This window comes from Theropithecus gelada, chromosome 8 (genome assembly GCF_003255815.1).
Source record: "Theropithecus gelada isolate Dixy chromosome 8, Tgel_1.0, whole genome shotgun sequence".
In the NCBI taxonomy this organism is placed as follows: domain Eukaryota; kingdom Metazoa; phylum Chordata; class Mammalia; order Primates; family Cercopithecidae; genus Theropithecus; species Theropithecus gelada.
The window spans coordinates 134,993,766-135,010,340 of NC_037676.1; the positions used below are offsets into that span (position 1 = coordinate 134,993,766).

The 16,575-nt window shown below is 38.8% G+C and overlaps 1 protein-coding gene across 3 annotated transcripts in view; it reads right to left on the bottom strand.

Annotated features, from left to right (window-relative positions):
• Positions 1-796: 796 nt before the first annotated feature.
• Positions 797-16,575, bottom strand: part of TMEM71 (transmembrane protein 71) — a 48,757-nt gene continuing 32,978 nt past the window's right edge. For all 3 annotated transcript variants that reach the window (XM_025394100.1, XM_025394101.1, XM_025394099.1), the window contains 4 exons: positions 12,702-12,777; positions 5,010-5,071; positions 4,851-4,908; positions 797-1,835 (listed from right to left, as the gene is read on the bottom strand). In XM_025394100.1, coding sequence (XP_025249885.1) covers positions 1,820-1,835; positions 4,851-4,908; positions 5,010-5,071; positions 12,702-12,777 — 212 coding nt within the window. In that variant the 3' untranslated portion in view covers positions 797-1,819. The remainder of the gene's footprint in view (positions 1,836-4,850; positions 4,909-5,009; positions 5,072-12,701; positions 12,778-16,575) is intronic.

Genomic DNA, 16,575 nt, shown 5'->3' on the forward strand with positions numbered 1-16,575 from the left:
ACAAAGGAAACACAGAAATTCTCAATGGAAACTCTCCTAATAGAGTATTAAATGAAAGGCTCTATATGCATTTAGTTCTCCATTAAATTCATTTTAAATCCCACTTCAAAGCATTCCATGCACGTGGATTGTGGATCACTTTGTGATCACTTAACCTACTTGTAAAAATGGCAAATGCATGGGACACATCCCAGAAGTACTAAATTATTACACAAAGCTATTTCAAGTACAACTGTGGTCAGCTGACTAATGGTCCCCCAAAATAGCCAAGTTCTAATCATAGGAACCCAAGAATGTTACCTTATATGACAAAAGGGGCCTTGCAGATGTCATTAAGTTAAGGATTTTTTCTTGGATTATCAGAGTGGATCCTAAATGTAGTCTCAAGTGTCCTTTAAAGAGGGGGGTGGAGGGAGATTTTACTGCAAAAGAGGAGAAGGTGATGTAATGATGGAAGTAAAAAATCAGAGTTGTGTGCTTTGGAGGTGGAGAAGGGGGCCACAAGCGAAGGAATACAGACAGCCACTGGAAGCTAAAGAAGGCGAGGAAATAGATCTTTCCCTAAAGCCTCCAGAGGGAAAACAACTCTGCTGCCCTTTATTTTAGAATTCTGAGTTCCAGAACTGTAAAACAGTAACTTTATGTTGCTGTAAACCACTTGGTTTGTGGTAATTTGTTAAGGCAGAAATAGGGAAATAATACAGTCTTCCATTAATGATGTTCCTCCAGGATTTCTCAAAAAAAAAAAAATACATACACACACACACACACACACACACACACACACAAATATAAATTTGCTGGTGACTCCACTTATTTATTAGTTTATTTTTTAAGCAAAAAATGCACTAAATGCAAATTATATATAAAGTTACATTTTGGCATTACCATTTTGAGCAAAGACAATTTTCTGCACATAAGAGTTTTTACTCAGACAATATCACATAGAACAAATTTGAATGGCAGGCCATATTTGCTTTGTGAACATGCACCAAGTGTGGGGGGTACAAAGGGAACATTTTCTAGAGCCCTTGAGTCAAGGCTCCAGGGTACAGCTGCACCATTTTCATGCATTTCAAAGCGCTCTGGTGTTTTGCCTTTATTTTGTCCTTAAGGTGTTTTTCTGTGTTATATCTTTAAGTGTAATTTAAGTGAAAGGTAATTATGAGCCCCAAGATTAAAAACTTGGTTTAGAAAGTGGTTCAAAAGAATATAACTTTCAGAAAACGCTTCTTTCCTATCCATTTTCGTATCAACCATCACCTACTGTTACCATCTAATATCAAGTCACTCCATTGAGGTGAATGACAAACTTTTGCAGCATTATATTTTATGTACAAATTGTATTTATTGTTATTCAAGTTGCCAGGTTGGTATTAATTAGACAAACTTGCTCTCATTGTTCTATTAAAGCAATTCAGCAAGAGATAGCTGCATGTGGCAGATACATGAATCTGGTTACAAGCGCCTCACAGAATTTCCTAATGAAAATTCAAGCTCGAGAACCACTGCCTTAGATAATCATAGGGGAATATTTATTCCAGGCGGTCTCTTTTCCATCACATTCCCTGTCCTTTCCCTTTCAACTGCTGGTGTTTGCAAAGGGAAGGCAAATTAATATTATTTTCATGAGCATATTATAATTTTGATGGAAAAACTGAGATCATTTTAAAGTCACATAGTCCAACTAAAATGGATTTTTCTTAATTACTTGCTTACTCCCTTTCAATAAAACACTTGATTCCAAGTAGACTGTAAGTTGGACAATTTCCGGATACTCAGATGGAGTACATTCATCGAAGGCATTCGTAAATGGTTGTCAAATTTTGACAAACCTAGATTGGAGAAAGAAGAAAAGAAATGCATAATTCATCCCTATGCCCAGGAAACGCAGTATGTAATCACTGCATACCCCTGTGTGCATACATATGCGCACAACCACACCCATACCCACAACTGGCCTAAGTAATCACAACTAGGAAGATTGCAGCCTCAACTAAGGGTACTTTTTGTTTTTGCTTTTATCCCAGTAGTTCTTAGTGCTCTCCTTTTTGTCTGAAAGGCTATAGAGGTTTCGACCCCTCAGCCCAGCATGGTACTTAGCTAACTAACATTTCCTAAGGTTTCCTCTTCCCACCTGCCCTAATGGCATTTTTCTGGATTAAACGCACTTTAAGTGAAAGGCAATCATGAGCCTCAAGAAGATTAAAAACTTAGTAAAGAAAATGGCTCAAAAGAATACAACTTCCAGAAAAAGGCTCTCTCCTGCCCAGTAGAACAGTCTGTAGGGTAACAGGTGGATTTTCCCCATATTTTTATTCCTTAAAGTTTATTCATTCATTCATTACATACACAAACATACATTCCTTCATCTAAGAGAGAACAGATGTTGCCCATTTTGTTACTATGAAATCATAAGTGTGCAAAGCGTGTACCGCTGATGCTAACACATCATTACTAACACGAGATACCCATGCTGACCTTCATTTGCAAGGGACACTCAGGCCAATGGTGGACAAGATAGATAGTCCCTATCCTCACAGACTTTAACTTTAATGAGGAAAACAGTTGCCTAAGAATTTCATTATGTTATGAAAAGGGATATAATCTGAGAAGTGTGAGGTGCTAAACAGACACCTAATCTAATCTAACTTGCACAGTGCAAGATCGGCGTGTGTGTTGGGGGGAGGGTGCTGCATTAATATTTGCTGAACTGAATTCAGTGCTTGCCTTCCACTTCCTTAGATTCTCATCATTGATTGTTAGAGGAAGCCCATGAGTCATTCTTGACTCTCGATATTAATAACCATGTCTTTGGTTTATTAGCTTCTCAGTATGTTTATATAAGAAGGAGAGGGTTGCAAAGTCTTTAATATACACACAGAGCTCGGGCTTTTAAGGAAGTACTTCAAGAAATGATGCAGTAAAACATAGTTAATGAATATGTATGGAGTACGTACTATTTTCAAGGCTTTGGTGGTAGATACAAAAATGAAGTCAATAGTCCTTGTTTTCACAGGGCTTAAATGCAAATGTGTGTGTATATGAGACTGGTGGACAGGAAACAGGAGAAATGGAGTTGGGAACAAGAGAAGAACAAGTCAAAGTATGTACACAAGTAATCAAAGAAGGAATCTCATTCTTTCTTCCAATGAGTCAGAAGATAAGAGCATTTGTTCAGGATAGATATATTGTCCTAATGTAATTTCTTTTAGGAGAAAACAAACAATGAGCCCAGAACAATGGGAAGTTCTGAGAAAACAGCAGGTGATATAACCCCTGAAGGATGGATGTTGGCTCTTCCAGGAGGCCCTCCCTGAACATACTCCCCAGTCCTCTGAGTCTGGTAAACCGACCTCCTGTGCTCCCCCTGGCTCCTGTACTAACCTGATATTTGCACTTGACCATATTAAAAAGCAACTTCACCTTGCCCCTTACATGTCCTTTACTCTAATGAGATGATGAAATCTCAAGGCCAGCCACATGCTGGGGCATTGACACTCTGGCACCTAGTGACTGTGTCTAACCCATGGTAGACACTTCATTAACAGCAGTTGAGCTGAACTGGGTACCCCATACCATATAGAACATATCATAAATTCTCAATAAAGGTTTGGTAACTTAGGTGGTGCCACTTCAGAAATCAATAATTGTTTTAAACAGAAGTCATTAATTCCTTTTTCTTTCTTCTTTTTTTCTTTTTAAGACAAATTCTCTCTCTGTAGCCCAAGCTGAAGTGCAGTGGCATGGGCACAATCACGGCTCACTGCAGCCTCAACCTCCTAGGCTCAAGCAATCCCTCCACCTTAGTCTTCCCAGTAGCTGGGATTACAGGTGCACATCACTACACCCAGTTAATTTTGTTTATTTTTTGTAGGTCTCACTATGTTGCTCAAGCTGGCCTACTCCCGGACTCAAGGAAGTCTCCTGCCTCAGCTTCCCAAAGTGTTGAGATTATAGGTGTGAGCCACCACACCCAGCCTGTCATTAATTTCAAGGGCTAAATTACAAGGATTTCTTGAGTTACCCAAAGATTCAATTTTCTAAATATCAGGTTGAATAAAACTTAGCTATATGTGCACCCCCAGAAACCTGAAATATCTAGAAATTGTGGGAAGCATCACTCAAAATCTCAGTAAATCAATATTGCCTAGAATCCTAACCAAAATAAATTTTCACTAAATCCCATTGTGATTTCAGAATTAACGCAGATTTTGTAAGAGCGCCATGGTGAATTACAGACCTCAGTCTCCAAGCCCTGTGAGTTTGCCTCTGGCAGCCATATTGAAGTGAAGGTAATTAACACAGTTCATCTTGCAATAGGATGGTGCTTTCCAGACTGTTTGAAATTCTATGGGTATCCCACCCAGACCCCAGTAACCCTTTGAAATATGCTGAACCATGGCAGTTAACACACAAGGGGATCATTAAATGAATAAGAGAAGGCACAGAAATCACAGTTTGTAACTGAGATCATTTCATGGGCAGTTTGCCAGCTATTTGGGAAAGTCTAACACAAAGGTTTCTTAATATGAGGTATTTATAAAGTGTAGTGCTATGAATCTACAAAATCACTTTAAAAATTATTTTAAAGGACATTCTCTTTCAAATTATTTTCTAAGTCCTAAGAAATAATTTTTTTCTAAAAATTATTTTGATGTAAAAATTTAGGAGGCAGGATGATAATACTATTAAATTTTAGCAGTAACAGAAAGTAGTCTTCAGGACAAATGATCACAATGTTTTCTATACATAGTCACTGCCATCTACTATGCAGCAGAAACCATTCTCGGATATCAAATTATGGTCACCTTTGTCCAGACAATAATGATAACACAGGCAACACTTACCGAGCACAGGCAGTGGTTTTGAAATAGCTGGCAAGGCTGAGAAACAATGATTTCACATCTTGAGCGAAAAAGAGAAAATATTTTAAAATCATTTTAAAGTGACCAAAATTGGAATGAAATACAGGCATCATCGCAGTAATCTGGGAAACAGTTACTTACAAGCTATAGTTATCATCAATGAACATGTGAAGACACTGGCTAATATTTCTCCCATAAACCATCTGAAACAACAAGATTGCTCTGATTTAGCATACTAATTGTGCATTTCCAAACTATGTGATTTTCCTAGACTTACTATAGGCTTAGGATTTCAAGGTTTACTACAAAAACTACAGTAATAAAGATAGTGGTATTGGAAAATGGACAGACATACCGATCAATGAAAGAGAGTAGACAGCCCAGAAGTAGACTCATGCAGTTAGAGTAAACTAATTTTAATTGAGATGCAGAAGCAATTCAAAGGGAACATACCATCTTTTCAACCAATGGTGTTGAAACAATTGGATATTTACATGCAAAAAATGAACCTACACATATATAACACACTGTACACAAAATTTAACTCGAAATGAGTCATCGACCAAAAATGTAGACTGTAAAAGTGTAAAACTTCTAGAAGAAAACATAGAGGAAAATCAATATGACCTTGTATTTGGCAACGAGTTTTAAAATACAATACCAAATGCACAATCCATGAAAGAAAAATGAATAACTGGGCTTTATCAAAATGTAAAACTTTTGCACTGTGAAAGACATTGCTAAGAGAATGAAAAGACAAGGTATAGTCTGTGAGAAAATATTTGCAAATTATGTATCTGACCAAGGACTTCTCTCCATAATATATAAAGAACTCTTAAAGTTAAATAAGAAAATAAGCAACCCACTTGAAAAAATGAGCAAAATATCTGACCAGACACTTCATCAAAGAATATATACAAATGGTAAATAACTATAAAAACAGATGTTCAACATCGTTCATCATTAGAGTAATGCAAATTAAAATGGTAAGATACCACTGCATGCCTAGTAGAATGGCTAAAACCCAAACAACTGGCAACACAAAATGCTAGGGAGGATGCAGAGCAACAGAAACTCTCCTTCATTGCCGTTAAAATGAAAAGGGTGCAAACACTTGGAAGATGGTTTGGCCCTTGCTTACAAAGTTAAACGTAGACTTACCATAAAACCCAACAGCTGCACTTGGTATTAATTCAACTGAGTTGAACTCTGTGTCTATATACAAATCAGCATGTGATTCTTTGTAGAAGCTTTGTTCAAAATTGTCAAAAACCAGAAGCAACCAAGACGCCTTTCAATAGGCGAATGTATAAACAAACTTTATACATCCATACAACGGAATATGATTCAGCAACAAAAAGGAATGAGCTAATTATAGATTAGCATATTTGTTATTGCTGTGGGTTAGTATATTTTCTTAGAGGAGGTGAACAGTTTTCTATATTAATCATATACAAGCAAAATATTCCATGGCAGAAATAATTTGTTCTGAAAAAATAAGAAATTAAGGGAAGACAGAAATGGTGGGAAAAACTGAAGTCCCATAAGTGATGGCAGCAGCAGCAGCCTATCTGTGGCTGCTGCAAACACGCCAGCTGCATGAGGGGAGGCGTGGCCAGGGTTGTGTGCTTCACAGAGCCTGAGGGAGCCTGATACAGGAGGGAGCCCAGAACAGGAGGGAGCCCCGTCCTCCCAGGTGCAGGTGCAGCTGCAGCTGCAGCCACCCAGTCACTGCTCTGAACCCAGGTATCCCTGCACTCTTGGGGGTTTTGGAAGCCCCCCTGCCCCTGCAGGCTTGGAAGTACCTGCTTCTGCCCCTGGCCTCTCCCTGCTCGCGTTGTGTGCTCTGACTTCAGAGCAAAGTTGTAGCTAGGCCCGGATGCTATTACAGCTTAGCAGTGACCAGACCCCACACTTGTTTGCTCACACAGCCCTCACCACTTCACACCTTGCTTGCAAAGGCTCAATATATATCTGAAAAAGAGTCATGGCAGTGAAGAGATGGAGATCTAGATCACCCACACCTGTATATTCCATAGCATATTTTGTCTGTAAAAAAGGTATTCAGACCAGTCAGACCTAACAGTCCCTTTTAAAAACAAACATTTCATTTAATAACAGTAATGCCTCTTCTTATCCTGAAATAAAGTTCATAAGTAATATAACCCATCTACATAAGTAATCTAGAGATGATTTAAATTATATGGGAGGATATACATAGGGTATTTGCAAATACTACATCATCTTATATAAGGGGCTTCAGTATTCAAGGATTTTGGTATCTGAGGGAAGCTCTAGAATCAAACCCTCTTATGTATTAAGGGACAACTGTATTCAATGCTTGTACTTTCCAGTTATGAATAATTTATATCTTGAAAGATACGAATTATCCTGTCTCTCTCTGTCTCTGTCTTTCCCACCCCATTATCTAACTTTATTACTACATCTATCTCTATTGCACTTCACAACTGCACATTGTTCTGTGGTGTGGACAAATTTAATTTATTTATTCAGTCCTCTATTTATGGACATTTGGGTTGTTTCTATTTTCTGCTATTACCAAAATGATGTGCAAGGGACCCAAAATAGCTAAAACAATCTTGAGGAAGGAAAACAAAGTTGGAAGACTCATGCTTTTCCACTTCAAAACTTACTACACTGCATGCAAAAGAATGAAGTTGAAGCGTTACTTTATGCCATATACAAAGATTAACTCAAAATGAATTAAAAACCTAAATGTAAGAGCTAAAACTATCAAACACAACAAAAGATATGTGGGAAACTTCATGACAGTGGATCTGGCAATGATTTATTGACTGTGACACCAAAAGCGGAGGCCACAAAAAAGAAAAAAAAAATTGAGAAATTGGGCTACATCAAAATTTAAAACTTCTGCACATCAAAGAATACATTCGATAGAGTGAAAAGGCAATACGCAGAACAGTAAAAATATTTGCAAATCACATATCTGAGAAGGGGTTAATATGCAGAAAATATAAAGAATTATTTTAACTTAACAATAAAAAGCAAACAGCCTGGTTTAAAAAGTGTCAGAGTACTTGAACAGACATTTCTGTATAACAGATACACAAACAAACGTCAAATAAGTGCATGGAAAGATGGTCAACATCATTATCCATCAGGCAAATGCAAATCAAAACCACAGTGAGGTATCACACCACATCCACCAGGATGGCTCTAGTCAAAAAGACAGACAATAGCAACCGTTCAGGATGAGGAAAATTTGGATTCCTCATACACTGATGGTGGGGGTGGGAGTGCAAGATGGTGAAGTCCTATTGGAAAACGTTTCAGCAGTTTCTAAAAATACTAAACATAGACTTACTATATGCCCAGAAACTCAATTCCCAGATATTTAACCAAGAAAAATGAAAATGTATGTCCATACAAAACTTGTACACCAGTGTTCATAGCAAGATTATTCATAATGGCCAAACAGTGGGAAAAACTCAAATGCCCATCAACTGATGGAATGGATAAACAAAATGTGGTATATCTATGCAATGAAATGTTATTCTTCCATAAAAAAGAATGAAGTATGATACATGCTATGACATGGACGAACTCTGAAAACATCACGCTAAGTGAGTCAAACCAGACACAGAAGTCCACATATTGTATAACTCTATAGGAAATGTCCAGAATAGACAAATTCATAGAGACAGAAAGTACTTTAGTGGTTTCCAGGAAGTGGGAGAGGACGGAATGGAGAGTAACTGCTAATGGGTACAGGGTTTCTTTCTTCAGTGATGAAATTGTTATAGAATTATAGTGGTGATGGTGTTACAATTTTGTAAATATACTAAGACCACTGAAGGTGCACTTAAAAATAATTTTTAAAAACTGCTTAAAAATGCAATGAATAGTATTTTACATATGTCATTTCACACAATAAATTATTTGAAAAGGTATGGCCAGGTCAAAGGAGACATGTAACTTTAAACTTGGTCGACATTATTGAATCTCCTTACCTGAGGACTGGGGATTTTTTTTTTTTTTTTTTTTTTTCCAAGATGGAGTCTTGCTCTGTAGCTCAGGCAGGAGTGCAGTGGCGTGATCTTGGCTCACTGCAAGCTCCACCTGTTGGGTTCACACCATTCTCCTGCCTCAGCCTCCGGAGTAGCTGGGATTACAGGCGCCCGCCACCACACCCGGCTAATATTTTGTATTTTTAGTAGAGACGGAGTTTCACCGTATTGGCCAGGATGGTCTCTATCTCCTGACCTTGTGATCCACCCGCGTCAGTCTCCCAAAGTGCTGGGATTACAGGGGTGAGCCACGGCACCCAGCCCCCCTACCTGGGGATTTTAAGAATAAATTGTTAAAAAATTCACAGCAATGATGGAGCACGTCTGCTACTTCACAACTTTGCCAAAATATGTGACCAAGCATTTGAATTTTTGCCAATAGGATGGGTGATGATGTCACTGGGTAGATTTATTTTAAAAAAGAATAATATTTTTGTGGTTTTTATTTTCAAAATGTGAATCATCTGAAAGAGATTACAAATAAATACAAAAAAGAAAAGAAAGTATCATCGGAAAAATCCCACCATACAGGAAAAGTTATTAATAAAATCTGGTGAATATCCTTTTGGAAATCCCTTTATATGCATTTTAAAACCGTTACTCTAAAATGAGCTCTAACATACATACAGCAAAGCCTATAAAGTATACAACTTGATTTTGATTTTTTAATATAAACACCTGTAATTGTTACACAGATCAAGATACAGAATATTTCCTGCACCCTATAAGGTTCCTTGGTTGTCCCTTTCAGTATATACCCTTGGAATTAATCACTATTCTTACATCTATAATAATTGATTTGTCTTGCCTTTTCTTGAATTTTATATACACAGGTTGAGCATCTCTAATTAAAAAATTCAAAATCTGAAATGCCCCAAGTTTGAAACTTTTTGAGTGCCTACATGATGCCACAAGTGGAAACTTCCACACCTGACTTCATGCCACAGGTGCACAAAATTACTTAAAATATTGTGTAAAGTTACCTTTAGGCTGTGTGTATATGAAACATAAGTGAATTTTGTTTAGATTTGAGTCTCATCCTCAAGCTATCTCATCATGTATATGCAAATATTCCCAAATGTAAAAAAAAAAAAAAAAAAAAAAAGTCCAAAATCCAAAACTCTTCTGGTCCCAAGCATTTTGTATGAGGCATACTCAACCTGTATGTGCAAACATGTTGACTTTCCTGTCTGTCATGTGTCACTTACATATCTATGAGAAATATCCGGCCAGGCGCGGTGGCTCACGCCTATAATCCCAGCACTTTGGGAGGCCGAGGCGGGCAGATCACAAGGTCAGGAGATCAAGACCATCCTGGCTAACACAGTGAAACCCCGTCTCTACTAAAAATACAAAAAGTTAGCAGGGCATGGTGGCGGGTGCCTGTAGTCCCAGTTACTCGGGAGGCTGAGGCAGGAGAATGGCATGAACCCGGGAAGTGGAGCTTGCAGTGAGTTGAGATCGCGCCACTGCACTGCAGCTTGGGTGACAGATTGAGACTCTGACTCAAAAAAAAAAAAGAGAGAAACATCCATGCTCTTGCCTACATCTATACATTTTTAGTCAATTTTTAATTCAAATAAACATTATTAGAATAATTTTAGATATGCAGAGAAAGCAGAAAATTAGGACAGAGGGTTCTCATGTGGTCCCCAGTCAGCTTTCTCTATTATTATTACTGTGGTATGTTTGTCACAGTGAAGGAACATGGTAATGTACCAACACTGGTACATTAGTACAACAAGAGTTTTGGAAAGTCCTGCTCAGATAATGTGTTGAATGTCCCTTAATATTTTTTATTTTAATTAATTAATTAATTTATTTATTCTGCTATTTTTCTTTTGGTAGACTGGGATTTGGAAGACCACAGAGGTAAAGCGCCATTCTCACCACATCTATCAAGGGGACATGCAATCAATGTAACTTATCCCTGTTGATGCTGACTTGTTCACTTGCAGCAGTGTTTGTCCAGTTTCTCCACTGAAGAGTTACCTTTCTTACCCACTTCCTTACTCTACTTCCCGGAAGACGTGTCTAAATGCAGCCCTCCCTCAAAAGATTAAGAGTTAAGCTCCACCTCTTAAGGCAGGAGTATCCACAAACATTAATCTAACGAAATTTAATTCACAGTCCTGTGAAAGGAAAGAAAGGGCTCTGAGATCAACTTGGAGGTTTGGAAAACACTAAGTGAAATAAAGCCAGACGTGTTCCCTCACCACATTATTTCACTGATTATTATACTAATGCACATCATGGTTCTCCAACTTGGGATACAGAACGCAGAATTTTGCAAATTTATTTTTAACCACAGGAGCACCCTCCACACTCCACTTTTGTTCTTTTGGTCCCATTGTGATCTAAAAATATTTTGCAAACCTCATAATTATCTGGGAAGCTTATTTTAAAATACCAATTCTCAGTAAATCTAAATTAGAATCTCAAGGGATGGGATCCAGGACTTTGTATTTTGAAAAGCGGCCCCTCCAAGTGATGCTGCTGTATTTGACCCTCAAAATGTGGGACTCGAGAGCAGGCAGCCCTTGCTGGCCAGAGTTCAAGAACCATAAAGACCCCTGGACTGTTGTATTCACCTTTGTTTCATTGATTCAACAAATATTGAAGAACCCCTGGCACTGAGGATGCTGAAATGAGGGAGACACACAATGTGTCTGCTCTCAGGCAGCTCATATTCTTCTAGGGAGAGGCAGATCCCATTGAAACGTCAGCAGATAATCATGTCACAGTCAGGGGGTAATAAGTGCTTGAAAGAAAAGTAAAGCAAGGTGCATGTGACAAAGAGTGGCATGCTATTTATACAGGATTTTCAGGGAAGATCTCTCTGATGATGTGACATTTGAACAGATTTTGTAAAGAAGTAAGTTCACATGTAATGAGGCTATCTGGAGGGTTGTAAGAGGCAGAGTGAACAGCAAGTACAAAGGCCCTGAGACAGGAGTGGGCCAAGGAACTCGATCACTACCCTGGAGACTTGGATGGGGAAAGAAAAAGAAGGCAGAGGAAGAACGTACAGGCCAGAGAGTAGAGAACAAACATACCTTAAGAAGACATAAAAAGACAATTTATGTGGGGATATGCAAATACAATGGGAAGGGTGGAGTCTCTGCAGGGACCCTAAGTCCCATAGCGGGAACTTCAAGTGCCTTTGAACTCCAGGTATACTTAGAGTATACCTGTAACAGGAGCCACTTTTTTTTAACAAAAAGCAATACATGGTAAAATACAATTTTAAGCAAGGTACACTAGGTTTTGTATGCTTTCTAGGTTTTTATTTATTCATTTATTTATTTAGGCAGAGTTTTGCTCTTGTTGCCAAGGCCAGAGCGCAATGGCGGGATCTCGGCTCACTGCAACCTCTGCCTCCTGGGTTCAACCAAGTCTCCTGCCTCAGCCTCCCGAGTAGCTGGGATTACACGTGTCCCCCCACCAGGCCCAGTTAGTTTCATATTTTTAATTTGCACCATGTTAGTCAGGCTGGTCTCGAACTGCTGACCTCAGGTGATCCTCCCACCTTGGCCTCCCAAAGTCCTGGGATTACAGACATGAGCCACTGTGCCTTGCCTACTTTCTAGGTTTTGCATGCTTTGTGAGAGGATGGAGGTGGGCAATGAGAGATAAAGGGAAACTTATCATGGACAGACAAATGAACAAATCTTAACAACAAAGCTACCTAAAATGTTTTGTGGAATAGGGCAAGGAAATCATCAATCAGTTATACCTTCACTAATTATGAAATACCACTGCATGAAAATAAAATCTGAATTACCTTGCACATGCAGAAATGATTAAGCACACAGCAAGCAGGATGGTCTGAAAGAAGACCTCTTGCAACAAACTGGTTTCTAATAGGAAGAAAAAAATAAATAAATTAGAAATCATTGCTGATTCAATCATCTTGGAACAAAAAATCATCTCAAACTTCCCTTCTACCCACCGAAAAAAAAAAAAAAGTTTTGGAACGTATGTCAGTTCAAGCAATGCGTCATAAATAACAAGATAAAATTACCTACTGTTATACAGGGCTGTCATTAGAAAATTTCTGCAACTAATTACTTTCTTCAATCGCTATAAAATAAAAGACTATGCTATTTACACAGTTTAGGGCTGCCTTTTGATCTAACGTTGGGGAAAGGCTTTGTAGAGTTTACGATAATGTAAGAAATCTAACTCTGTGACTGTGATAATAATAATGTCTAAAATCTGTAAAGTGTCTTATAATTCACAAAGAGCTTTTATACGTTAGTTCACTTAAACAGCACAACAACCCTGTGAAGTGCATGCCATTATCTTAGTTCTGCAAAGAGAAGAATAAGACTAAGAGAAATGATGAACTCGTCCAAGGTCACACAGCTATGAGGTGTCACAGCCAAGATTTAAAAACCACATCTAGACAGAGCATAACATTTTGTCTGAAGCAGGCAGGAAAAGACAATTGCGACTTCACATACCGGAAGTCTCTAAAGACCAAAAATGAGAACATATATTATGAAATATTTGTCTTTGCAAAACTCTTTGCAATCAGTACAATATTTCAGTACTGCCAAGCCACAGTAGAAACTACAAGTCATCCAGCAATTATAAGAATAAGAGTGAACCTCAGTATTATTGTAATCACCTTAAAGAAATTAAAGCTGGTTTAAGGATTACCACATAAAAGACCTAAAGGAGAATATAAACAGACCTCAACTTAATTTTTGCCAAATGCTTCAAAAGCTCGATTTTGCAACAGTTGTTTAAAACTTGGAATGACTTTATGTTATGAATGCATTTATTTTTGCTATTTATGCCATGAATGAGGATTGAGTCAGCTAACAAAACCTACTTAGCCCATAATGCGGGTGGAATGCTGAAGATTGGCAATTCAAAATATCACAGTAGTAAATTATGTCACTGCAAATGTACAGTCGTTCATGTATATTGTGAATTCAGTTATTGTGGGTTCAATTGAATACTCAACCATCCTTCTAAAGTGTGTTTCTATTCTTAGCCTACCCTGATTTCATGTGGAATTTGGAAAACATTTCCTCAGAAACAAATCCAGCTTGAAAAACTGCAAAGTTCACCAGACTTGGATACTGAAGGATGAATGGGTTTAAATTTGAGATCTACAAAGATATGAGTTGTGTGATTTGGGACGAATTATTCATGAATTCCTTCCTTAAGTGGCCATTTACTGAATACCTTTTTCAGCTCAGCTCAGGTGTAACCTCCTTCAGGAAGCCTACCTTGATTCTACTAGCTCTTCCTTAGCCCTTAGCTGCTCCCTCTCTGTGCTCCCATTATACCTTGTTCATATCTTCGCTAACTCTCTTTCGCATTGAATTAAAAATTCTGTAATATTTCTCAATATTCCCCCACTAGACTGCAAGCTCACTGAGACAACAGTCAGCATCGATTTCCTGTTCCCTGGGGACAGTGCCCATATTTTCCTTGAGGAATCACCTTTCCCCCTCTGTTGGTACATGATTTAGTGAAGTGACTGGTTTTTTCTCTTTCCTCCTAGCATTTGATTCTTTTCAAGCTTTTTGGAGTTTCACATACTTATCAACAAAGTTTTGTTCATGTGAAACAGGCCCTTCCAGAACCAATGAAATTCAATTATTGGCCTCTTGTCGTTAGTCTAGACAGATGTAATCTCTTTCTGCTGAACTGGAAACTAGAAAGGTATAGGCACAGAGCCACCAGGATCCACCATGGACAGAGGGTCTTTTTTGTTTTGTTTTGTTTTGTTTTCTTTTTTTTTTTGACAGGGTCTCACTCTATTGCCCAGGCTGCAGTACAGTGCATGATCTTGGCTCACTACAGCCTTGACCTCTTAGGCTCAGGTGTTTCTCCCACCTCAGCCTCCCAGGTAGCTGGGACTTCAGGCATGCACCCCTATGCCCAGATAATTTTTTGTAGAAATGGGGTCTCACCATGTTGCCCAGGCTGGTCTCCAACTCCTGGGCTTATACGATCCTATCACCTCAGCCTCCTGAGTAGCTGGGACTACAGGCATGAGCCACCATGACTGGCTAATTTCTGTATTTTTTGGAGAGACGAAGTCTCACTATGTCACCCAGGCTAGCCTGGTACAACCTTTCAAAGAGTAACACAGACATAGAAGAGAAGAGAAAACAAAAAACAGAGAATGACAGGATCCTGCACTGTAAGCCTGGGATTTTCATTAAGATGAGCCAATAAATTCTATTGAGTGATCTACTTTGAGTTGGGTTTCCATCCACTGGAACTCAAAAATCTTAGACTGATACAGATGATGTACCTGCCTATATCTTTAGCACCTGAAAGGGAACATACATGCAAAACCTATATGTGAAGGGCTTAATGGAAGATAGAGACCTTGTCCACCCAGGACTTCATAGCCTAGTGAGAAAGAGGAAAATAAACAGTTTCTATAGAGATATATAGAGTGCTAGGGAATCAAGGGGAAGTAAAGTGCTACCTCCACCAGGCAGAAGCAGGCAGAGAAGGTGCATAGAGGTGGTCTCATTTAATTGGAGACTTGAGGAAGAGTAGAGGGCCACCCAGGTATAGCAGGTGGGAGAGACATTCCAGACACAGCAAAGAGCTTATATTTGTTCTTACAAAACCCTTGGCAAAGGGTACAAAGGTTAACTTTATCTGTCTGAACCTGAATATTCTTATATGTAAAATGGAGGTAGCACACTTATTACTTGGTCCACCAGTAAAGAAGCATTATGAGTCGAGGTCACACCACTGCATTCCAGCCTGGGTGACAGAGTGAGACTCCATGCCTATGTGGGCATTTTGGAATTCACAGATGACCATGACCTAGTGCTCATCTTTAAGGATCTCACAGAGGCAAACATGCAGTAACAGTGCAAATAATGGGCATGAGAAAGAGAAGTCCTGGGAGCTAGGGGAGCACCAAGCAGGGGGAGCTCCCTGGAGGTGGCTATTGAGCCTTCTTAGGTGTTGATAACCTGTCATTCCAACACCTGGAAAGGGAAGTAGGAAAAAAAACCAAAAAACAAAACCAAAAAACCCTTGAACATTTATCTAGTAGCTGCACTGGGAACAAAATGTACAAAGCATACTGATCTTCAGAACCAGAAGAGTGATGGCCAGTGAAGTGAATATTTATGATTTTGTGGAAGCAAATAAAGAGAAAATATTTTTCCGATTTAACATCAATTTTATGTAACAATAACTTCACATTTACTGAGTATTCAGTAGACATGACACAGTATGCTAAGTACTTTACAAGAGTTATTTTAGTCACAAGAAGGTATGAATTATGATCATCTCCATGTAGATATAAAAATGTTAAGTTTGTGGCTCATGCCTGTAATCCCAGCACTTTGGGAGGCAGAGGCTGGCAGATCACGAGGTCAGGAAATCTAGACCATTCTGGCTAACACAGTGAAACCCCCTCTCTACTAAAAATACAATAAACTAGCCAGGTGTGGTGGCGGGCACCTGTAGTCCCAGCTACTTGGGAGGCAGGAGAATGGTGTGAACCTGGGAGGCGGAGCTTGCAGTGAGCGGAGATCACACCACTGCACTCCAGCCTGGGCAACAGAGTGAGACTTGTCTCAAAAAAAAAAAAAAAAAAGTTAAGTTTGAGAGGGTTTGGTAAACTTCTTCTGAGTTATAGCTAACGAGTAGGGAGCTGGGCT